This window comes from Hypomesus transpacificus, chromosome 24 (assembly GCF_021917145.1).
Source record: "Hypomesus transpacificus isolate Combined female chromosome 24, fHypTra1, whole genome shotgun sequence".
NCBI classification, from domain to species: domain Eukaryota; kingdom Metazoa; phylum Chordata; class Actinopteri; order Osmeriformes; family Osmeridae; genus Hypomesus; species Hypomesus transpacificus.
The window spans coordinates 5,964,673-5,984,300 of NC_061083.1; the positions used below are offsets into that span (position 1 = coordinate 5,964,673).

The 19,628-nt window shown below is 43.0% G+C and overlaps 2 protein-coding genes across 3 annotated transcripts; one reads left to right on the top strand and one right to left on the bottom strand.

The window, feature by feature from the left end:
• Positions 1-1,426: 1,426 nt before the first annotated feature.
• Positions 1,427-9,801, bottom strand: ap3s1 (adaptor related protein complex 3 subunit sigma 1). 2 transcript variants are annotated; one of them, XM_047048546.1, is made up of 6 exons: positions 9,476-9,796; positions 7,919-8,010; positions 6,417-6,528; positions 6,160-6,231; positions 5,892-5,999; positions 1,427-2,055 (listed from the first exon to the last, which is right to left on the bottom strand). In XM_047048546.1, the coding sequence occupies exons 1-6, from the start codon at positions 9,542-9,544 to the stop codon at positions 1,927-1,929; spliced, it is 582 nt and encodes a 193-aa protein (XP_046904502.1). In that variant the 5' UTR covers positions 9,545-9,796; the 3' UTR covers positions 1,427-1,926. The 2 variants fall into 2 exon arrangements, with proteins under 2 accessions (XP_046904502.1, XP_046904503.1); XM_047048547.1 differs by lacking the exon at positions 1,427-2,055 and adding an exon at positions 4,261-4,311 and having other exon boundaries at positions 9,476-9,801.
• Positions 9,802-11,612: 1,811 nt separating this feature from the next.
• On the top strand, positions 11,613-18,700 carry cdo1 (cysteine dioxygenase, type I). Its single transcript, XM_047048552.1, has 5 exons — positions 11,613-11,856; positions 13,570-13,647; positions 15,027-15,184; positions 15,675-15,844; positions 17,411-18,700. Exons 1-5 carry the CDS (start codon positions 11,687-11,689, stop codon positions 17,438-17,440), a joined length of 606 nt encoding a protein of 201 aa, XP_046904508.1. The 5' UTR covers positions 11,613-11,686; the 3' UTR covers positions 17,441-18,700.
• The last annotated feature ends 928 nt before the right edge of the window (positions 18,701-19,628 follow it).

Here is a 19,628-nt window from a genome sequence, read left to right on the forward strand (position 1 = left end):
GGCATGCTTGCAATGGTGGAGGTGTTTCTTCAGCGCGGTATTGGAATGAAGCAGATGTAAACAGCACGGTAGAATTTCCAACCAAATGAGTGTCTTGCCACATTGCTAAGACTTGTCAAATCGTGTCAGATCTGTATTGGTGCACAGGGGACAGGAGTTTTGTGTTTGTGGGGTATAGAAATAAAAATATAGATGTTCAGTGCTGATGATTGACTAATTCTTACTTTGAATAATTCATACTTTGATTAATTGCAGATTAATGTTACTAATTAAGCTAATAAATTACAGCGCTATGGAAGCAGTTTTTAAAGGGGTACTATTCAAATGCCACCATTGAGTTGCGCTTCAATATTGCCATCTAATGGTTTAATGGGAGCATTACAGGTGCAGTTCTTACAGTAAACCACCAGATGGAGGTGGTAAAGCTCAGCCCTATGGAACGTGTTTTTAAAGGGCACTGTTTCGACAGCGCCATTGGGCTGCGCTTCGATACCACCATCTCGTGGTTTAAAGGGAGAATTACATAATCACTTAACGTTAAACTCTCAATCTAAATGTAGTTTTCCCAATTCAAAACATGATAGTTTTTAATTCTGTAACTCAAGTTCACAATTCAAATATACATTTATTTGTGCCCATAACCAAGAAAAGACCACTGTTTCAGGCATTCATTCAGCATTAAGTATCCATCACATACACAAAATGAGCTTAGTCCAGGTGTTCAATTAAAATGGACCAAACCATCTGCAGGGGTGCTCCACACCGCACTCCTGATTCGGATGAATGGCTTCTTGTCAAGCTCTGAGGAAGCCTGATGACCCTTTATTTATATCAGGTGTGTTGGAGCAGAGAAACATCAGGAATGAACACCCCTAATGTAGAGCAAGATGCATAGACTTGAACTAAGGCTGTGGTTCTTTATATACTGACAGTATGTATGTTTTGCACGTTTCCCTCCTCTGGTACCAGCCTGCTGCAGAACTGCGCCAGTACAATAGAGCTGAAGTTCTCCACCCTCTCTTCAACCACCTGTACACATCTGAAGCCCCTCTCATACAGGTACAACCAGATCCACACGACTGTAGCTCATACAGGTAGTGGGCTATTGCTTGCTTGAGCAATGCTGCCTTTAGGCTGCTGTTGTAGATATCTGTTACTTTTCATTCACAAATTTGATGGATTCGGTTCTGAAATGCCCCACTGTTTCAGGTGAATCAATCGTGTACGTCGATTCACCTGATAGAGACACAGAGTATATGGAGAATCGCATGCTCAAATTTGAATGGTTAGAGTGGCTATCAAATATATATTACAATTACATAATAGGATATATAAGCACAAAACATAAATGACTGTAGCTAAGCTAAATATTGTATATTTCAACTGAAATCGGAATGAATTGTGTCACACAAATACAAGACCATCATAAAATGATTCAATACTTTATTAGGTTGGAAAAAGAAAAAAAACATGCACCTATTAAAATCAAGAAAAATAACTTGATTAGATAAAATTGTTTAAAATATTTTGTGTACAGATAAAACAAAGAGATAAAAGTTTCAGCATATCATATATCATCGTACAGCATATTTGTATATAAGAATATTATTCTGTTTGTTTTTGACAAACCACTACTAAGGTATGATTTTCCAATACTGTAGCAGCCTGAAATAAGGGCACTCATCCAAAGAGGGCTGAGAGGAATGTAATAACAAATAAATACTTTCTCATCAAACAAAAAAAGCCACAAATAACATTCATTTTCAAACAGGAGTTCAAAACATTAACGCCAAATGGGGATTTCCCACAGTACCTTCATTAGATAGCCTACATTTGATAAAACGTGATATTTTTTCCACTTCGGTTTTGGTAAACAACTTGCATCGTAAACATTGGTCGACGTCTTCCGGAGGACCTTTGCTGCCACTACTTGAAGGAGGGTAAGTTTGGCACTTTGATGCTGATATCTCCAATGTTGATGTTTCGGGGCATTTCTGGGAGGTTCATGTTCTTGACAGCGGAGACAGCCCGAGCGGGCGCCCCTGCAATGCCCGCCTAAACACACACACACACAGATAACACACACGCACACACACACACACACACACACACACAAACAGATAACACATGCACACACGCACATCCACACACACACACAGTCTGTCACCAGGAGAGCATACCAACATGCTGCGCATTGCAACTCCGTACGACACACATACGGGCACAATCTACCAATACTAAACACGAGGCACCGAACAAATGACAGTCACGGACAAACACAATGCAAAAGCCTGACACTACCACCGTACAGACACAATGTGCAAAAAGACATCCAGATGCCTAGCTTGTGTGTGCACATGCATTCTTTGGGTTCGTTATGTATGATTTTAACAGCACAACCAGAGCCAATTATGAAACCATTAGGAGAACATACTGGTCTGGGCTCATTTGGTGACAGTAATACTGTTGTGAGAAGGACACAGATTAAGCTCGAAAAGTAAAACACCCATCAGAATCTGGAGGTTCGAATAAGGATAAAAATGCAAGGAGAGAATTGGGTAAAGCAGATGAATGAGTTTGGATGTGGAGAGGAAATGAAGCTCTATAAGTTGAGACAGAATTAAGATCGTTTAGCAGGACTGAGTGAACACGTGACTTAAGTGAGGTGGCTTGTTCGGACAAAATAAAACATCTGTATGGTCTCATGTGGGCCTAAGTGTAGCTTATTGAGTTACAGGGGTCAGTTACATGATGTACACCGATCTCCAGATGGAGCTGAGGAGTTCATATCCAGTTTGAACACTAGGACTGTGTCTATGGTGTTAACTACTGTTTAAGACTGAAAGTCTAAGTCTAGATTTGGTGTATTGTGGAAATGGGAGGATGGAACCTTCTAACACAGTGAATCCCAAAGTATACAAATCAAGATCAAAACGAGTCAGATTCTTCAACTGATTCCAAAATCTGCACTGACAGATTTACATTTTTCAGATCAAATGGTTCAAGTTTTAAAAAGAAAAGTTTTCTGCGCGTGCCAAAATCTCCACATTTGAGAATCACTGCTGTTAGAGATCCCCCCACTAAATCTTTTAACAGACAGACCCAAAAACGAGACCTAGAAACCGGCGTCTCTACGCAACCTATAGCATATCTTTTTCTCTTTCTCTCAGCTAGAGCTGGCTCCAACCTTCAGGTTTCAGAATGACTGCTTCAACCCTCCCTGGATGACTGCTTCAACCCTCCCAGGCTGAACACAGGCAACGATCTGTGAGGGGAGCTAAAGGGAACCTAGCCACCTCACCTCCCTCCCGTTCTCCATAATCATGCTCACACGGTAACCAAAGCTCACCATCGCCTCTCACTCCCTGTCCATCATGTGAGAGGAGGAGGAGTCACACAAGTGGAGGTCACCATGGCAGCAAGAATGCTGATCTGGCAGGAATAAAACAACGTGTGTGTTGCAGGCTTGTTCAAGGAGAGACAGAGGTGGCTCTCTGACCCCTTAGAGAGGGAGAAGGGCTACCAGGAGATACTCCCCAGCAAGACTACCCTGCCTGCCAGTGATGCCCTGGAGCATGAGGGGAACGGAGGGGGGGGGGCCTCTGGGGATTGAGCCCCGAATGTTTCCTCAAAAGCCCCAAATCTTTTAGGTTAAAATCTGGGCTGTAATTTTCAGGCATATATAATAATCCAACGTAATCCAACGTAATGTTTACATTACATAAAGCTCCCAAAACCATTTTGTACTAAAATGACTGCACATAACTTTAACATGCCCATACCCCGGAGGAACTAGGTACAACTTTAGTTTAAAAAAAAATACATTTAATGGCCACATCCAAACAGCTGTCCAACTCGCATCTGAAAAAAATCTATACCCCTACAGCATCCAGACAGGCATGAGAGCCAAGCTAGGCTGCTAAACTAAGCTGCAGCTAAGCTGGAACATCACAACTGGACGCCATGTTTGTTTACGTTAACCAGAACCCAAGATGAACTGTGTAGGAGGAGAGACCAGGCTTGGGTTGCACTTGCTTCTCTCACCCTACGTCTTAGACACAAACATACATCTCAACCAACGTCACCAGTAGGCCTGAACGAACAGACTTCTGAAGGGAACCTGACACATTTCTGGGTCTGCTGTGAAAGATCTGTGTGTTAGTGACGTTAGGCTATTACACGAAGGGCCTGTGGGCAGCTGGGGGGGGGGGGGGGGGGGCGTACGATCGATCTGGGGGTCACAGAACTAGGTGGTGGATTCAGCAGTACCTGTGTCTATCTGTCCTGCCTGGGACACTGAAAGATAAACGTCTGTAAAGAGAGAGAAGAATGGAAAGAACTACAGAGGGTCAAGAAAAGAGAGGAAATGAGGAATGTGGTTAAAAAGCAGATTTCAAAGTAATTACAGTTTTAATTGTAATAGGAATAGTGACTGGGACCTATCGTAGACCGCATTCCGAGGCACACAGTTGACTTAAATACCACCCGAGACGTCTGCAGACAGTCCTTCAAAATCCTCATAAACCCTTGGTGGGTGTATGTGTAAGTCACATTAACACTTAGCGGTTTAAGGTTAATTCCATCACGCCAACCGGCCAATCATCCGTATGATGACGTCAGACTTGCGGCGTTCTTACGGACAACGGCGGTCTAGGATAGGTCCGGGGAAAGTACAGGAGAGGAGACGACAGATCTGACGTTTGTTCAACATTCAGAGAACTCGCTCAGAGAACTCGCTCAGAGAACTCGCTCAGAGAACTCGCTCAGAGAACTCGCTCAGAGAACGCCTAAGGAAGCTGAATCGACCCCTCACGCCAGCTGTTGGCCGTAAACATGTCAGCCACGCTGAGTAAAGCCAGACTGTCTTCCTCTCGGTTAGACTGTGTCTCTGACCTGAGGGGGCTAGCCATCTGCTCTGGCGCTGCTCAGCCAATCAGCCGCTAGGGATCACGAGTCAGTGTCGAGGAAGTTGTTCACAAGAGATCTCTACCTGATAGCTTCATGGTTTAGTAAGTGGGGTTTTTGCGGGGCAGTTCTTTCTGTGTTACACACTGGAGTGCTATAGTCTGCAGGAGGACATGTGCCGACCTGGTTACCTGGTTACCTTCACAGACGTCTGGATTATTATCATGGGCTTCTCAATCGAACTGCAGCAAACAGAGATTGCGTGACCTGTACTTTGTGAATGCAGACGATTTCATGAAATTGTCTCTGGCTGCAAAAAAAGGTAGCTTTACGGTGAATGGGTAGAAGTCGCTAGCGCCTTAGCAGCGTGGATGCACTGGCCCATACGCTCATCGTCAACTGTCAGAAGCAGCACTGGCTGGATCAACACAAAGCAGTAAGCCCAGCTGGTAGCTTGCAGCCATATGTGAAGGACTCCAGATAATCACATCCGAGATAACAGGCTTGGCAGATGTTACACTAAATGGTCAGCTCAGGGCACCTTTGACGGACGTCTGAACATCAAAGGCTTCTAACTCTAGCGAGCCCTGGGCCCCTCCCCCTTCTGCCCCTCCTCCCCCTCGCCCTAACCCAGGCTGACCCCAGTCTGGTGGAATAGGGTGAGTGTCTGGGATCAAGGTTCCATGGACGTACTAACCACAGTGGTACGGAACCACGGTTCTAAGCGAACGCGGTTAGGAGAGTATCTAGGATGGGAACACAGTCTGGTTCTTCTGTGTGGAGCAGTGCAGAGGCAGGGCGGGAGGGGGGGGGAGAGGGGGGCAGAACGGCACAAACACCCAGGAGAGGTTAGGAACATCACACACAGGCACTGGATAAGGGTTGGGGGTGGGGGGCGTCCATGCAGGGTCCAGCACACACACATGCCTGCACATCCAGTCCCTGGGGGGGGGGGGGGGGGAGGAAGGAGGCCGGGGGGACTTTACCTCAGACTTCTCCATCTTATTCTGGGCGTCAACCTGCGTGATGATCTCATTCATGTTGGTCTCCAGCACCATCCCGCCCATCACCATCTCAGCCAGGATGTTGTGGACCTGTCAATCAAGGCCACACCACGTTTTGCCTGATCTCTGCACATGTTGCATTTCAGCTGTCTAAGACTGTAGCCTGACTGTGTCATCACAAAGGGATGGATACATTCTTTTGTCAGAAGAACTTTGGGCAGTTATGACATCACAAGGGGACATATTCTACCTTGTCCACGTGAAAGATGAGGTCAAGTTCACAGACGTTTTCAAAGCACTTGTCCAGCGTTTCCACAAACACCTGCAGGGAGAAATTCAAGAGAGAGCTGTTCACCGGACAAAACCCTACAACCCTTTCTGTTTAAGTTTCACTCTACCGGGGGGCGTGGCCCAACCCTGTACCAAACGTTCCCAACAGTAAGAACGAACGATTCCACACGCTCCCAGACCAACAGCAAGAGCGGATGACTGCGTGGATGAGGTCACCTGGATGAGGTCGAGGATCCCCAGCTCGCTCTCCGAGGAGTCCACGCAGAACACGAAGTACAGGGTGGCGTAGTGCCTGTAGATCAGCTTGTTCTCCGAGCCTCCTATCAACCTGGAACCCAACGACAGCCCATCACTCACTAGACCATGACTCACCAGCCCATGACTCACTAGACCATGACTCACCAGACCATGACTCACTAGACCATGACTCACCAGACCATGACTCACCAGCCCATGACTCACTAGACCATGACTCACCAGACCATGACTCACCAGCCCATGACTCACCAGCCCATGACTCACCAGACCATGACTCACTAGACCATGACTCACCAGACCATGACTCACCAGCCCATGACTCACCAGCCCATGACTCACTAGACCATGACTCACCAGCCCATGACTCACCAGCCCATGACTCACCAGACCATGACTCACCAGACCATGACTCACTACCTCAACATAGGAGGAAGTTAGCATGGTTGATCACATGACAGATTATGATCTCTGTTCCCTACATGTGAAACAACAGGGCCGGCTGATATCTTTCCTACGTCTACATTTTACTTGACTCTTTTATCCAAAGTGAAGCACATAGGCTTGACCCTTCACATGGTCAGAGGATCGCCATCTTGACTTCCAGACACAAACTGTTACAGTTCTCATCCTTCAGACATGATGTGGTCACATGGTCAATGCAGATAAAACCAGGGTCAAGTCAGGAATCCTTGACCAACCCCGTTAAAGACTGATAAACCATGTTTGATAGCAGCAGGCCTTGCTCCCATGGAAGACACAGAACAAACACTACCTTCTGAGTCCAGTGAGCTTTACAAAACTCAATTAGTTTAATGAAGCCATCTGTTTGGATGCGTTTAGCTCGGTGGTTAAAGCATTTGACAGCAGATCAGGAGTGTGCAGGCTCAATACCCCCCCTACTCCCCCCCCCCAACGGCTGTGTGACATATTAAGAAGTGGCCTGTTGGTGCTACAGCTAGCTAGCTTGTTGCTCTCCCCATTATCCAAGTTATGGTTCACATTAGCATCTTCAATAGACACGAGTAGTGTTGCCCTTAGTGTGTGTTTAATCATCCTAGTGGAGTGAGAGGTTCCATCGTAGGAACACAACACCTGCCATGCAATTGCTTCATTAATAATTGATGAATAATTCAACAATTATTCATGATCTATGGTCTTCCCACTAGCTGGTCTCCAGGCAACCCTTTGACAGTTGTAGAAGTCCATATTGGATGAATCTTGATGCAATATTGACTTGCATTTACTTGCCATATAAAGAAAACCATTCACTTTCTGTACCCTTTTAGAGCAGTTACTGAAAAGACTAATAAAGATCCTAAGCCTATTCTGTTTCAGTTTTAAAACATCTAAAACATGACTGCTACAGAAGAGATGTCTGTAAAATGTAAAGCCTTCGCGCTTGGCATTCGTCAGGGAAAGGAATCTCTGACCTCTCAGAGGTCGAGAAGGCAAACACTCACATTCCACCTTCGAGAAAATTGCAGACATTCTCGTCTCTTTTCGACACCAAGTGAAACGTTTCCCTGATGATCTGCTGTTCGGTGTCTTCACTCTGTGGGTCACAAAAGCACAACAGAACAACATCAGGTACAACATTTCTGTCGTAAGGTTAAACCACTAGGTAAAAGCTGTCGTAACACGGGTAGGAGACTAACCTAGATAAATGATTTTTATGGGGTTGTGCTACTCCAGACAACTTGGATTGGTACACAAAGTGAAATAAGGTAAAGAAAGTGACTGAACTTTCTCTACAGGTTGCCTTCAACTGTACCACAGTAAGGTAATCTTTTAACTGAGCTGTGTGTGTGTGGTCAGAAGGTCAGAGAGAGAGAGGGAGGGGGAGAGAGAGATATGCAGTCTGTACTTGGTCTGGTTACTTGTGCTGAGACTACAGAGGCAGGCATGCCAGGAGAGAAATAAAAGCATTAAGACCTGAACCGTGGCTGCACTCTCATTTCCGTCTGACATCAGTGTGTGGCACCGCCTAGCATGCCAACACGCCTCTCGGCTTTGACTCAGGCCGATGCTGTGAGAGTTGGCTGTCATTTTAGCTCGTACAACAGACTCTCTGATTAACAGCATATTGTCGGTTTCCTAGCACTACAGTGGGTGATTTTAGAAGTGTTAATGCTTGGGATGCATATCACATTTCTCAGTAACGTTGTGATAGATGTATTACTCGGATGCAAAAGGTTGGTTACACTGTCATTGACGACTACCTTGAGATTTAAATCCAATTACTTAGTCGAGATCAGAGGACTCGCCAAGTTAGCTTATGTAAATGAGAGAATGTTCCACGTTTTACAATGTATACTGTTTCTTATTTTGTTATAGCACAGTTGCTACAATTAATAACCAGCCTACTGATGGTAAGGAGCACGAGTCAATCACAAGGGCATATCCTGCGTCATGTGACGTAAACAGACTGAACAGCTCGCGGCTGTGATTGACAATTCATTTTATGTATATCGCTTAAGTCTATGTAACGAAAACAAAACGGCACGAATGTTGTTAGTCAGTGTAAATTATACTATTGGGCATGTTGCATTATTTAGTTCACCTTTTCACGAGACGTCTATCCCAGACTGAAACAGTATACTTTAGCTAAGAGATCCATGACACAAGCTAATACTCCCATCGATTTAGGACCAGAGCAAGTTACACCCCCCGCCCCTGATACAACGCTAGCCACAGCAAAATATTAGGCTACTATATTTGTTGTGGCAGCAGGGAAATTAATTAAAAACACATTTTGCAGAACTGACTTTTAAACAAATGTAATATAGCCTTAACCTTAGCATGAACATCTGACTACAAGTTCACATCCGATTAAATATTTGGCAATGACAAACCATTCTACCAGTCGTTTTACCAGTCATCTTATTGTGGAGATTATACTAAATATTTCTTGACTTTGTTAGTTTGCTACTAGCAAGTCTTTCAGCCAGTATGACTAGAAAAAGGAAATACCTAGCTAAATGTAAAAAATATATTTGCAGATCTAGTCGAATACTCACGTAATGCTCGTAGAATTTAGAAAGCCTAGGTTTCCCATGGTTGTTGAATATTAAAATGGCTTTAATCATGATGTTATGTTGTATGAAGGGACGACAAAAATGGGATCAGTCTAAGAAAGACTGATGTTAGCCCTCCTGGACCCAGTCTACCTGGACTGTGATCGATTCTAAATCCGCCTCAACGTTAGATGAATACGGCTAGCGAAAGCTAAGGTACATTCTGGTTCCACATTCTCTTTGCGGAAATACGACACGTCGGTCTAACCATTCATCTGCTTCTAGCTACAGCAACCGCGGTGGCTCAAACCGTGAAAACACTTCACAAAATCAAGACTCCACTTCACATCCACTCGACACTGCCTCTGTGTGTCTGACAGCCTACGGTGTTCAGAACAGAGTGATATCAGATAGCCTATGGTTCAGACGCCTTGGAGTCATTAAAGCAACGTCAAACTATTTGTTATCGGCTGTATACTTCAGACATAATGTAGGCTTATTGCATGGAATTGGGTTCACTACAAAAAGATCCCTAAGCCTATTATTAATGTAGGCTATTTCATCACCGTTACACTGCATGAGTCTGGGCGCTTGAAGCCTGGTCAAGGTTTAGGATTTTAGACCTTGGAAGGTATTATTCTTCAGTACAATATCATACTTCTGAGTATCACAGTATTTCACATTCACAATCACATTTTTTATTCAAGGTCAAATGTGGGCTACCGTTGGACTGGCAATAGTTTATCAGGTTTCAGCACATCTGACTGAATGAGCTTAATCCGACCACAAGATGGCGGTACAGTATCCTGAATAGTTAGACCGAGGGTTCTTGAACCAGATCAAACTGAAATAGATGGCAAAAATATGCATGACACTTTTAGTTGGTTAATGCCCAGTCACAACGGCCTCCCTGATCAAACTATGCCTAAAAAATGTCCCTGTATGGTACCGTATCCTACGTTTGCAATCGACACCGGGTTAAGTAGACGAGCCACTGTGTAGGCTACATAACCTGTTACTGGAAGAGGTACTCTGTCCAAAAACATGATTTAAAACTCCAGTGACTATAGACCCACTGTAGCTCTTGTGTTAGAATGAGTTGAAGACTATGTGTTAGATTTGCAGGGCTCCCGTGAAGACCTAGCCTGGTAGCTAACCTACTGCAACGAAGTGTTGCATCGGAAGTAACACTGTTAGTCTACAGTGTAAGGTGGTCACACAGAAATCAAATTTGCTTTATGACAGTCTACTCAAACAACCGGTCACTCATTCGTTCGTTTGTTCAATCGTTCATTCATGCGTTCATTCATTCGTGACGTCGTTCATATTTTCCAACTATTTCCAACAATGTTTTCTGTCTCATTATGTTAACGTTATTGCATTTGAGCTCATACGCAATAAGTTGATGGCATTTGAACTAAAACAAAAATAACTCTCGAATTGTTTGTTCTTTTACAATGTCAGTCTATGATGACAGTCTGCGGTATTTAAATATTGGTTCAGTGTTTGTAAACATGATTGTTGATGACAATTGTTGAGATTATTGTTTGCTGTTAACCATTGTTTCGGGATAGGGTTAATAAAGTATACAATTAAATTTGAATCTATTGCATTGTAACTAAGATTAAATGAATTTAGTCAAGTCCATACAACCTAACTAAATGCAATAAGTTTGCTATCCTATCTCTGGGCTAGTTTTCTATCCTATCTCTGGGCTAGTTTTCTATCCTATCTCTGCCCCATTGTTGAGTCAACTATTACATCCCGTAACAAAGAAAAGGATCAGGCCTCCTATTGTGAGCTGCGAGGCGAAAGGCATCCTGCTGGGAAGAAAAGAAAACTTTGTTAGTGACAGCTGCACGAGGGTAGAATTGGGCATTTACATTTGGACTAGTCCAAGTGCTCGATAGGGACAAATATATAAAAGAAATAGCTCGACACATAAATACATTTTATTGGAATATTATCCACAAATCATACTGCGAAATATGAGAGACAGTATGCGGTCGAATGGATTTGTATTAGTATTTTTTTTCGATGGCATGGTTTGAAGTTGGACTTTGCAGTAGGCGTTCACTCTTTTCCATAATGGTACAGTCCACAAAAGTTCGCCCCAAATTGTAGATTTAAAAAGCCTAGGGTTAAACAATCCTCCATCACATAGGAAGATCCACAGTCAGCAGCGGTAACGGCACTACAAACCCTTATTCAACCATGGAGCATACTGAAGTGATGAAGCCCGAGACCCTTGATGATCTGATCAAGGTGCTGCATCAGATTTTTGAAAGTGACAACGTCAACGTAGAGGAGGTTCAGAACATAATGGAAGCTTATGACAGCAATCCCCAAGATTGGATGAAATTTGCAAAATCTGACCAGTTCAGGTAAAGCTACTAATATTTCCTTTATGTTTGACATTGCTTGTTAACTTAACTGTTGCTGCATTTTCAGTGTACTATTTTATTACTGCTTTGATACGTTGTTTTCGTAATAAGGGTACTTTATAGGCTTTGATGGAGTAACGGACATCTAGATCCATCCACTTGTTTAGGCGTATAAATAGTAGACTATAATACCCGTGGAATAAAGTCAGTCATTAATTACAAACATAGGACATACAAAGCAGATAACTAGTTTTTTCTTATTTCAAAAGAAACGAGCATAATTCGTTTTAAATCAATAAAAAACACGAGTTAATTATTTTAAAGCCTGCAAATTAAACGTCTGACAACTTGGTAACTGCATTCCACCCCCAATCAATTTGCATATCGAATGTTTTTGCACTGCTGGCAAAGGACCTTCCATTGAAAGTTGTGCGCAGCGATTTGTGCGCAAAAACAGCCTTCTCCATAGAATTCGCCCTCCCTGTGCATGTGTTTTGACGAGTGAGGGGTAAGTCGAGGGTGGGAACACTTCATCCAATCAGCATTTAGAGACTGATCCACACCCGCTTGATTTGAGTACGGCCTGTGCTGGCGTTGTGTGAGCTCACCATAAAAACACTGACGAATTTCCAGGGTCGTAAAAGTACCTACTGCTGCGCCTGCAATAATATGACCGTGGTTGGATTACTGTGTGGCCTATAGCATGATGAACCTGAAAGTGTTTCTAATTCCATGTACTGTGCGTAATAGACGATTTACGAGCATGGTGGGATTGATTTGTTTCCTATGCCCCCTTAAATGTTCCATCCCAATTCAGCCGGAACGTCTGGAGCGTTTAGATTTATGTGGTTTTATATAATATGGCGTCTGACCTGTTTTCTATTAATAGGTCAGGTTGGTTCATAATACTTAGCCTTGCCAAGATGTTTCATGAGTGAGATTACTTAAAATGTCATAAATCTCGTCTTCCTCCGATCACAAATGACTCGTGAACTACACATTCATTGTGAGTCCTAAAAGTATTCTGATGTAAATCCTTTGAGATTCTGGACAACCGTATATAGACCCATACATTTACCCCATTTACATTTATGCATTTAGCAGACGCCTTTATCCAAAGCGACTTCCAAAAGAGAGCTTTACAAAAGTGCATAGGTCACTGATCATAACAACGAGATAGCCCCAAACATTGCGGGTAACCAAAACATGAAGCATTCATTGTGAAAACTAAATAAGTCCCAAAGGGAAGAACTATAAGAGCATGTAGTTAAACAAGATACAATTAAACAACATGAACCTCGAAAAAGTGCAAGGGTGTACCTGTGGAAGGGTGTACCTTTCATTTACATAAATAACACTTAACATTTACATTTAGCTGACACTCTTATCCAGAGCGACTGACAGTAAGTACAGGGACATTCCTCCGAGACAAATAGGGTGAAGTGCCTTGCCCAAGGACACAACGTCATTTAGAACGGCCAGGAATCGAACCGACAGCCTTGTGATTGGTAGCCCGATTCCCTAACCACTCAGCCATCTGACCCCTGACTTAACAAAACATGGCCTCACACAATGCCCCTTTCACACCCTCACTCTTCAGTTCACCTTGATGGACAATAAAGTTGTACTCTATTCGATTGTTTGTTCATGCAGTTATCACATCCAGTTTGAGCATAGTCGCCCTCACTGACACCTGTGTCTCGTCTTATTCAGGTACACCAGGAATCTGGTGGATGAGGGCAACGGCAAGTTTAACCTGATGATCCTGTGTTGGGGTGAGGGCCATGGCAGGTAAGATACCACACCTGGAGGCTATGATTCAAGTCCTTCAAACCCAAGTTCAGTTGTAGTAGGTCTTAAAGTGGCAGACCATTTGTTTTTCTGCACTTGACAATACAGACTTTACAGTATAGTTTACTCTATTGTGCATTTTGTACGACTTTAAATGTCCACTATCTTAATATAGCTAAAGGTTAATGTGAAGTTTTATAGTGATGTGGCATACAGTAGAACTTATGAAACAAAACTGGTGGAAGGGAAACGCAGATTACAGAGTCCAATGTTCTTTGAGCCATATAAAGAGTAAATTAATTTTGATAACAGGAATGACCTATTTTGAATCCACGTCTGGTGAACTTGAGTAACACTTACAGGAGTAAGACTGCGAGAACGAGAATGTGCTCCTACTTTTTACACGGCACAATAGTCACACAAATCCTGCATTATTTCACCAGAGCAGGATGAGAAAGCTCTGAAAGAAAAACTATGATTCAGAGTCCTGAACATCATATGGTTCGAGCAAGCATAAAAGTCTCTTTCAAAGATTCCATTTGTCACCGTTCTTCAGTGTCTCAGCTGTTCCCACTCAACCACCGCAGGAAGACCACTGTAATAGAAAATAACTTTCTTTAAGATGTCTAACAAATTGGGTGGTTTTGCTCACACCCCAGGAATTGTAGGAATACAAGTTCCTCTTTCTTGTCTTATAGACTTATGACTGTATTAAGTTCTGCAACCTGTTTCCTTTTTGCTTTCTTGCATATTGTGGAGTTCATCTTTTGAAAGAAATGAACTATTGCACTCTGATTACATTGCTTTTTGGAACCACTGTTTAAAAGAGTGCTCATGATTCAGTTCTGAACATCTTATGGTTCGAGCAAGCATAGAAGTCTCTTTCAAAGATTCCATTAGTCATCTTGGCTCTAGTGTCTCATAGCTGTTCACTGTAATAGAACATTTCTTTCTTTAAGATGTCTATAATTTGGCCTACAACAATTATTATTATTAAGGTTTTAACTTCTGTAAAGCTAGAATAACCTTTAATCGTAAAACAGTATTGCTTAAGTTCCACTTGCTGACCAAACGTTTCTTGTCCTAGTTCATCTTTTAATGGAAATGAACTAATTAACGGATTATGTAACTGTCTGGAACTACTGTTTAGAAGAGTGCTCAGATCATGTCATTTTCAGACAGCCCTTCTGTTACAGACATCACTTAGGTACTGTTTCAGAACTGCTCCTCCATGGTGCAAGAATAAACAGAAAAATAAAAATTCTTCTGACCTCAGACTTTACGATAAAATTCCACCACACCACATACTGGCGTGCTGAGCCAGTAATAACAACTATGTTCTAACACACTCTGCCCCTGTGTGTGTGTGCGACTTGCAGCAGCATCCACGACCACACGGACTCCCACTGCTTCATGAAGATGCTGCAGGGTCAGCTGAAGGAGACTCTGTTCGAATGGCCCAAAGACAAGACCAACGGCGACATGGTCCAGAAATCCCAGAGGGTCTTGCAGGAGAACCAGTGTGCCTACATCAATGGTAAGGCCTGACACACGCGCACACACGCACACAAGCACACACGCACACAAGCACACACGCACACAAGCACACAAGCACACACACACACAGGCTCAATCAAGCTTATGCTCACAATGTGTCTGTACACGTCTTGTAAACACATCCACGCCCATGGATTGAGCTCTACTTTTACAGATTTGAACCTTTTAATGTTCTCTTGTGGTTAACTGATAATCTGTGATAACTGCGGCCCAAACAGGACTCCACATAATGACTGTGTTTCAGATGTGGGTTAGTGACATTCTGCTGACTGTGCAATACAGAGAGACTGTTGAGTCCTGGCTATGTTTGGTGTGTGTGCGTAAGCTGTGTGTGTGAGTAATCAGTGTGTGTGTGTGTGTGTAAGCTGTGTGCGTAAGCACACACATGTTTGTGGGTCACACTTGTGAGAGTTGAAGTGTTTGCCATTCCTAGGTCACATATCATGTTGACATGTGACATGCTGTTCCAGACTCCATGGGCCTGCACCGGGTGGAGAACAGCAGTCACACTGACTGCGCGGCCAGCTTGCATCTTTACAGCCCTCCTTTCCAGCAGTGCCAGACCTTCGACCAGAGAACCGGCCACAAGAACGTAGTCAAGATGACCTTCTGGAGCAAATACGGAGAGAGAACACCCTTTGTAAGGATTCTTCCAAAATTCCAGCTCATTTCTCGTGCCTTTTACTGGCAACGACATTGTAGTTCGCTGAGACGAAAGAAACAAAGGTTTAGTTTTGGTTTAAAACGAGGGAAAAAAGAGGATATGTTAGTTTTTTTCTTCTTCGTTGGAGCCCATCTCCTTGCTATAATCTTTCTAGCTAGTCCACACAGGATTGACACTGTGTGTTTGTTACTCAAGCCGTCCTATACTGATTGACTTTCATGTCATACGCAACTCTTTAACTCCCTTTTGGGATATTATATTTTGAACAAACAGTTCTCATCGAGTAAGGAAGCTTATCTACGTGGATCCAAGATGGAGCCACAAAAACAACTTGTTTTTAGAAGTCATAAAAAGCCTCAGCTCTTCATCCTATGTTCCCTAGCCATTGTTAAGTCATATATCTGACTCTAACTACATGTAAGGGTGGTTAATGTTTACTGAAGAACAAAGATTGTGTTTTTATGGAGAGTTTAATCACAGACAGCCAGTCATAACACGACAGAGCATCTGAATGAAAGATCATAAGAACTTTTCTTTTTATCCTATCTTCTCAGCTACCATTTTCGTGGTAGACTTTGTACGATTTTCAGTTAAGGCAGAAAGTAAAGGTTCGACTTTCTAGTTCAAGAAAATTCCATTATCATTAAAGGCTGTGTAATCAGCAAGTTCACAGCCATCTTCACCACCTACTACTTTAAGACTTTCCGAGGATAAAACTTTCCTATGTAATGCTTATTTAATGGTAGGATGTAGAAATGCCGGGAGTCTGTTCTCAATCTCAGCCAGATGTTGTCACTGGGAGATTGTGTTCCACAAGGCGAGGGTTTAATGGTTTAAGCATGTGAAAGGCAGCTTTGTGGCAGGCTGGGGGGTGTTCTTGTCTGAAGCATAGCTGGAACACCACCCCTGACGCCCTAACTACGCTGTGGGTTTGCCAAACACAAAAAAACCTTATCAGGAATCTACCAGTTGCATAAGTTTACCTTGACCAAACGGCTGCTTGTCAATGAAATATTACAACACTGGGCTCAATAGATAAGATAAGGTTAACGTGGGCACACAATGATCTCTGCCTGCACAAGTTCTGCATCCGCCTACCTGTGCAATCTACTAATTGTTTTAGACAAGTTTTTTTGTTAATAAACTGAGGACCTGGGAAGGCTCCGGAAGGAGGGGAGGGGTCGACGAGGTCAAATTTCTACGGATCGGATTTCTGAAAACAGGCGATGTCTAACCTGAACCGTGAATCTTTGTTAAAAGAGCCTCTTGTCTCTGGGGGTATACTGTGGCCCTGCAGCTATTCTCACAAAAGAACGCCTATATTCAGAAGTAGTGCTCAGTTTACATCACCAGTAGGTCCTAATCCGAATCTCCTCTCTCTCTCTCTCTCTCTCTCTCTCTCTCTCTCTCTCTCTCTCTCTCTCTCTCTCTCTCTCTCTCTCTCTCTCTCTGTCTCTGTCTCTGTCTCTGTCTCTGTCTCTGTCTCTGTCTCTGTCTCTGTCTCTGTCTCTGTCTCTCTGTCTCTGTGTGTGTCTCTGACAGGAAACCACCATCTCGCAGGAGAACAACTGAGGATGAGTTGCGTTCAGAATGACAATGTTGTAAATCCAGAGTGAAACTGCAAAAGAGACGGGACAAAAACTAACAAACACGGGAGGACGACGACTAAAGTGAGCCATTTATATCGGAGGCAGCGGGCAGTTCAAAGGACATGTCAGTAATTGGAATGGCTTTATCACTGCCTGCTGCATGTCTGGCTAATGCTGATGAGCGCAGGGTGAATGCATGAAAAGGCTTAGCCCACCGTTCTGCTCAAATCAACAACAAAAAACACAAATCTGCTCTTTGTTAGCCAGGCCAGAAGAGACTCTCTTTCCCTAACAGCAGCATTCCTGTGTGTCTGTGACCTGTGATCACCGCTCCTAAGCGCGCCACACAAACACGTTCCTTAGTTTACAGTGAAGCACATCTCAAGGCCTTTCAGTGACAGAACAACAACAACAATAGCACCGCAGGGAACCACAACACTAGAACACTTTATGGGAACTATGCGCAGGGCAAAGAGGAAGATCAACAACATCTACAACGACAACAACAAACCTATGAGCTGCCACAAGGAGGAAGAGAGAGTTCCAATAGGTGGGGTGATGAGACAGTAAGAGAGGGTTATCATGTGGGTCATTAGATGATGTCCAAATGGTTTTTAGATGGCTACCAGATAGCTCTTGGTGGGGGTGGGGGGTGGGGAGGTTGTAAAAAATGTTTGTGTTTTTGTACTGTTACGGCAGAATGTGGAAATGCGAGATACATGGAAATGGGGGCAAAGTCGTCTTTCCAACCACTTAAAGTGAAGACCTGCAAAAGAAGAAAAAAAGGGATTCTGTGATGAACAGTTTCACTCTCGATGGAGCACTTATACTTGGGGCGGATTATTGTCTTATTTCACAAATTCACCTGTCAAAACCGTGATGTAACATAAAATTGTTTGTACAGTCAGATTAGTAGAATTGCAATATGCATTAGCAAAGGTAAAGTTTTCTAGGTGTAATATTTTTTTTTTAATGCAATGCCTGTACTGTATTTGCCATGTATTTTGTAGGGCGGGTTATAATTGGCTTTTTCCCAGGTTGTAATAAATTCTAATAAAGACACATCATTAGAACAAGACTCAACTTCTCTCAGGATTGTTGTCTGTTGTTGAAGTTGTGACTGTGTTTAGTTTGTAGTTTTACAAAGTCCCAAAATAGCTTCAGTTATACTGCTTGTTGTGAGGCTAATCAACGACAAGTGGTTGCTTTCACGGTACATCATTAAACATTACCTATGTCATGATTAAGTGTGAAGTATTTTTCTGTTCGAACAATCTTCTTTCTGTCCTGTACCCACTAACAAGACCCTTCATCCTGATTCTGTGTTTGTGTTTGAATAAGGGTTGTTTGTTGTCCTCCTGCCTGACCACAAAAGAGGCACTGTTCTAAGTCACTGGCACCTCGTCCAAGTTTCCATTGGGGAGACTATTGCCATTTGTCACACAGACTTACTTGCCGGTTAGTTAACGGGCGTTTTGCTTGTGTGTGTGTGTGATTGTGTGTGTGTGTGATTGTGTGTGCGTGTGATTGTGTGTGTGTGTGAGTGTGTGTGTGTGTGATTGTGTGTGTGTGTGATTGTGTGTGTGTGTGTGATTGTGTGTTTGTGTGATTGTGTGTGTGTGTGATTGTGTGTGTGTGTGATTGTGTGTGTGTGTGAGTGTGTGTGTGTGTGATTGTGTGTGCGTGTGATTGTGTGTGTGTGTGATTGTGTGTATGTGTGTGTGAGTGTGTGTGTGTGTGTGTGATTGTGTGTGCGTGTGATTGTGTGAGACTATCTTTGTTGTGTGTGTATGCGTTACGTGTTATTTTATGTATTAGAGTTCATGTTTTATCTCCTTATCTCAGCAGTATAAGACAATAAAATAATAATTATAATAATACAATCTTTCTTAATGCACTGATAACATGCTAATGATAAAGGTTGATGCCTTGACACAGATATATTGCACAACCATATATATAACCGTATATAACATATCAGTTATATTAGAATCCATGTTGGGTTATTGGATTATCTCTTAATTTGAAATGAATTGTATTATTGATTAGATAAAACCAAGGCCATGTATTTAATCACATTGATATCTTTCCCACATTAACGATCACTTAATCACAAACTAATAGCCGTATGGATAAAGAGTCCAACCATCACTTTATATCTGTGTAAATTA

Coding starts and splice junctions, on each gene's coding strand:
- ap3s1 (XM_047048546.1), bottom strand. CDS start 9,544: ATGATTAAAGCCATTTTAATATTCAACAACCATGGGAAACCTAGGCTT. Junction 6,529..7,918: donor AATTTTCTCGAAGGTGGAAT/GTGAGTGTTTGC, acceptor GTTGGGTTCCAG/GTTGATAGGAGGCTCGGAGA. Junction 6,232..6,416: donor GGATCCTCGACCTCATCCAG/GTGACCTCATCC, acceptor TTCTCCCTGCAG/GTGTTTGTGGAAACGCTGGA.
- cdo1 (XM_047048552.1), top strand. CDS start 11,687: ATGGAGCATACTGAAGTGATGAAGCCCGAGACCCTTGATGATCTGATC. Junction 11,857..13,569: donor GCAAAATCTGACCAGTTCAG/GTAAAGCTACTA, acceptor CGTCTTATTCAG/GTACACCAGGAATCTGGTGG. Junction 15,185..15,674: donor CCAGTGTGCCTACATCAATG/GTAAGGCCTGAC, acceptor ATGCTGTTCCAG/ACTCCATGGGCCTGCACCGG.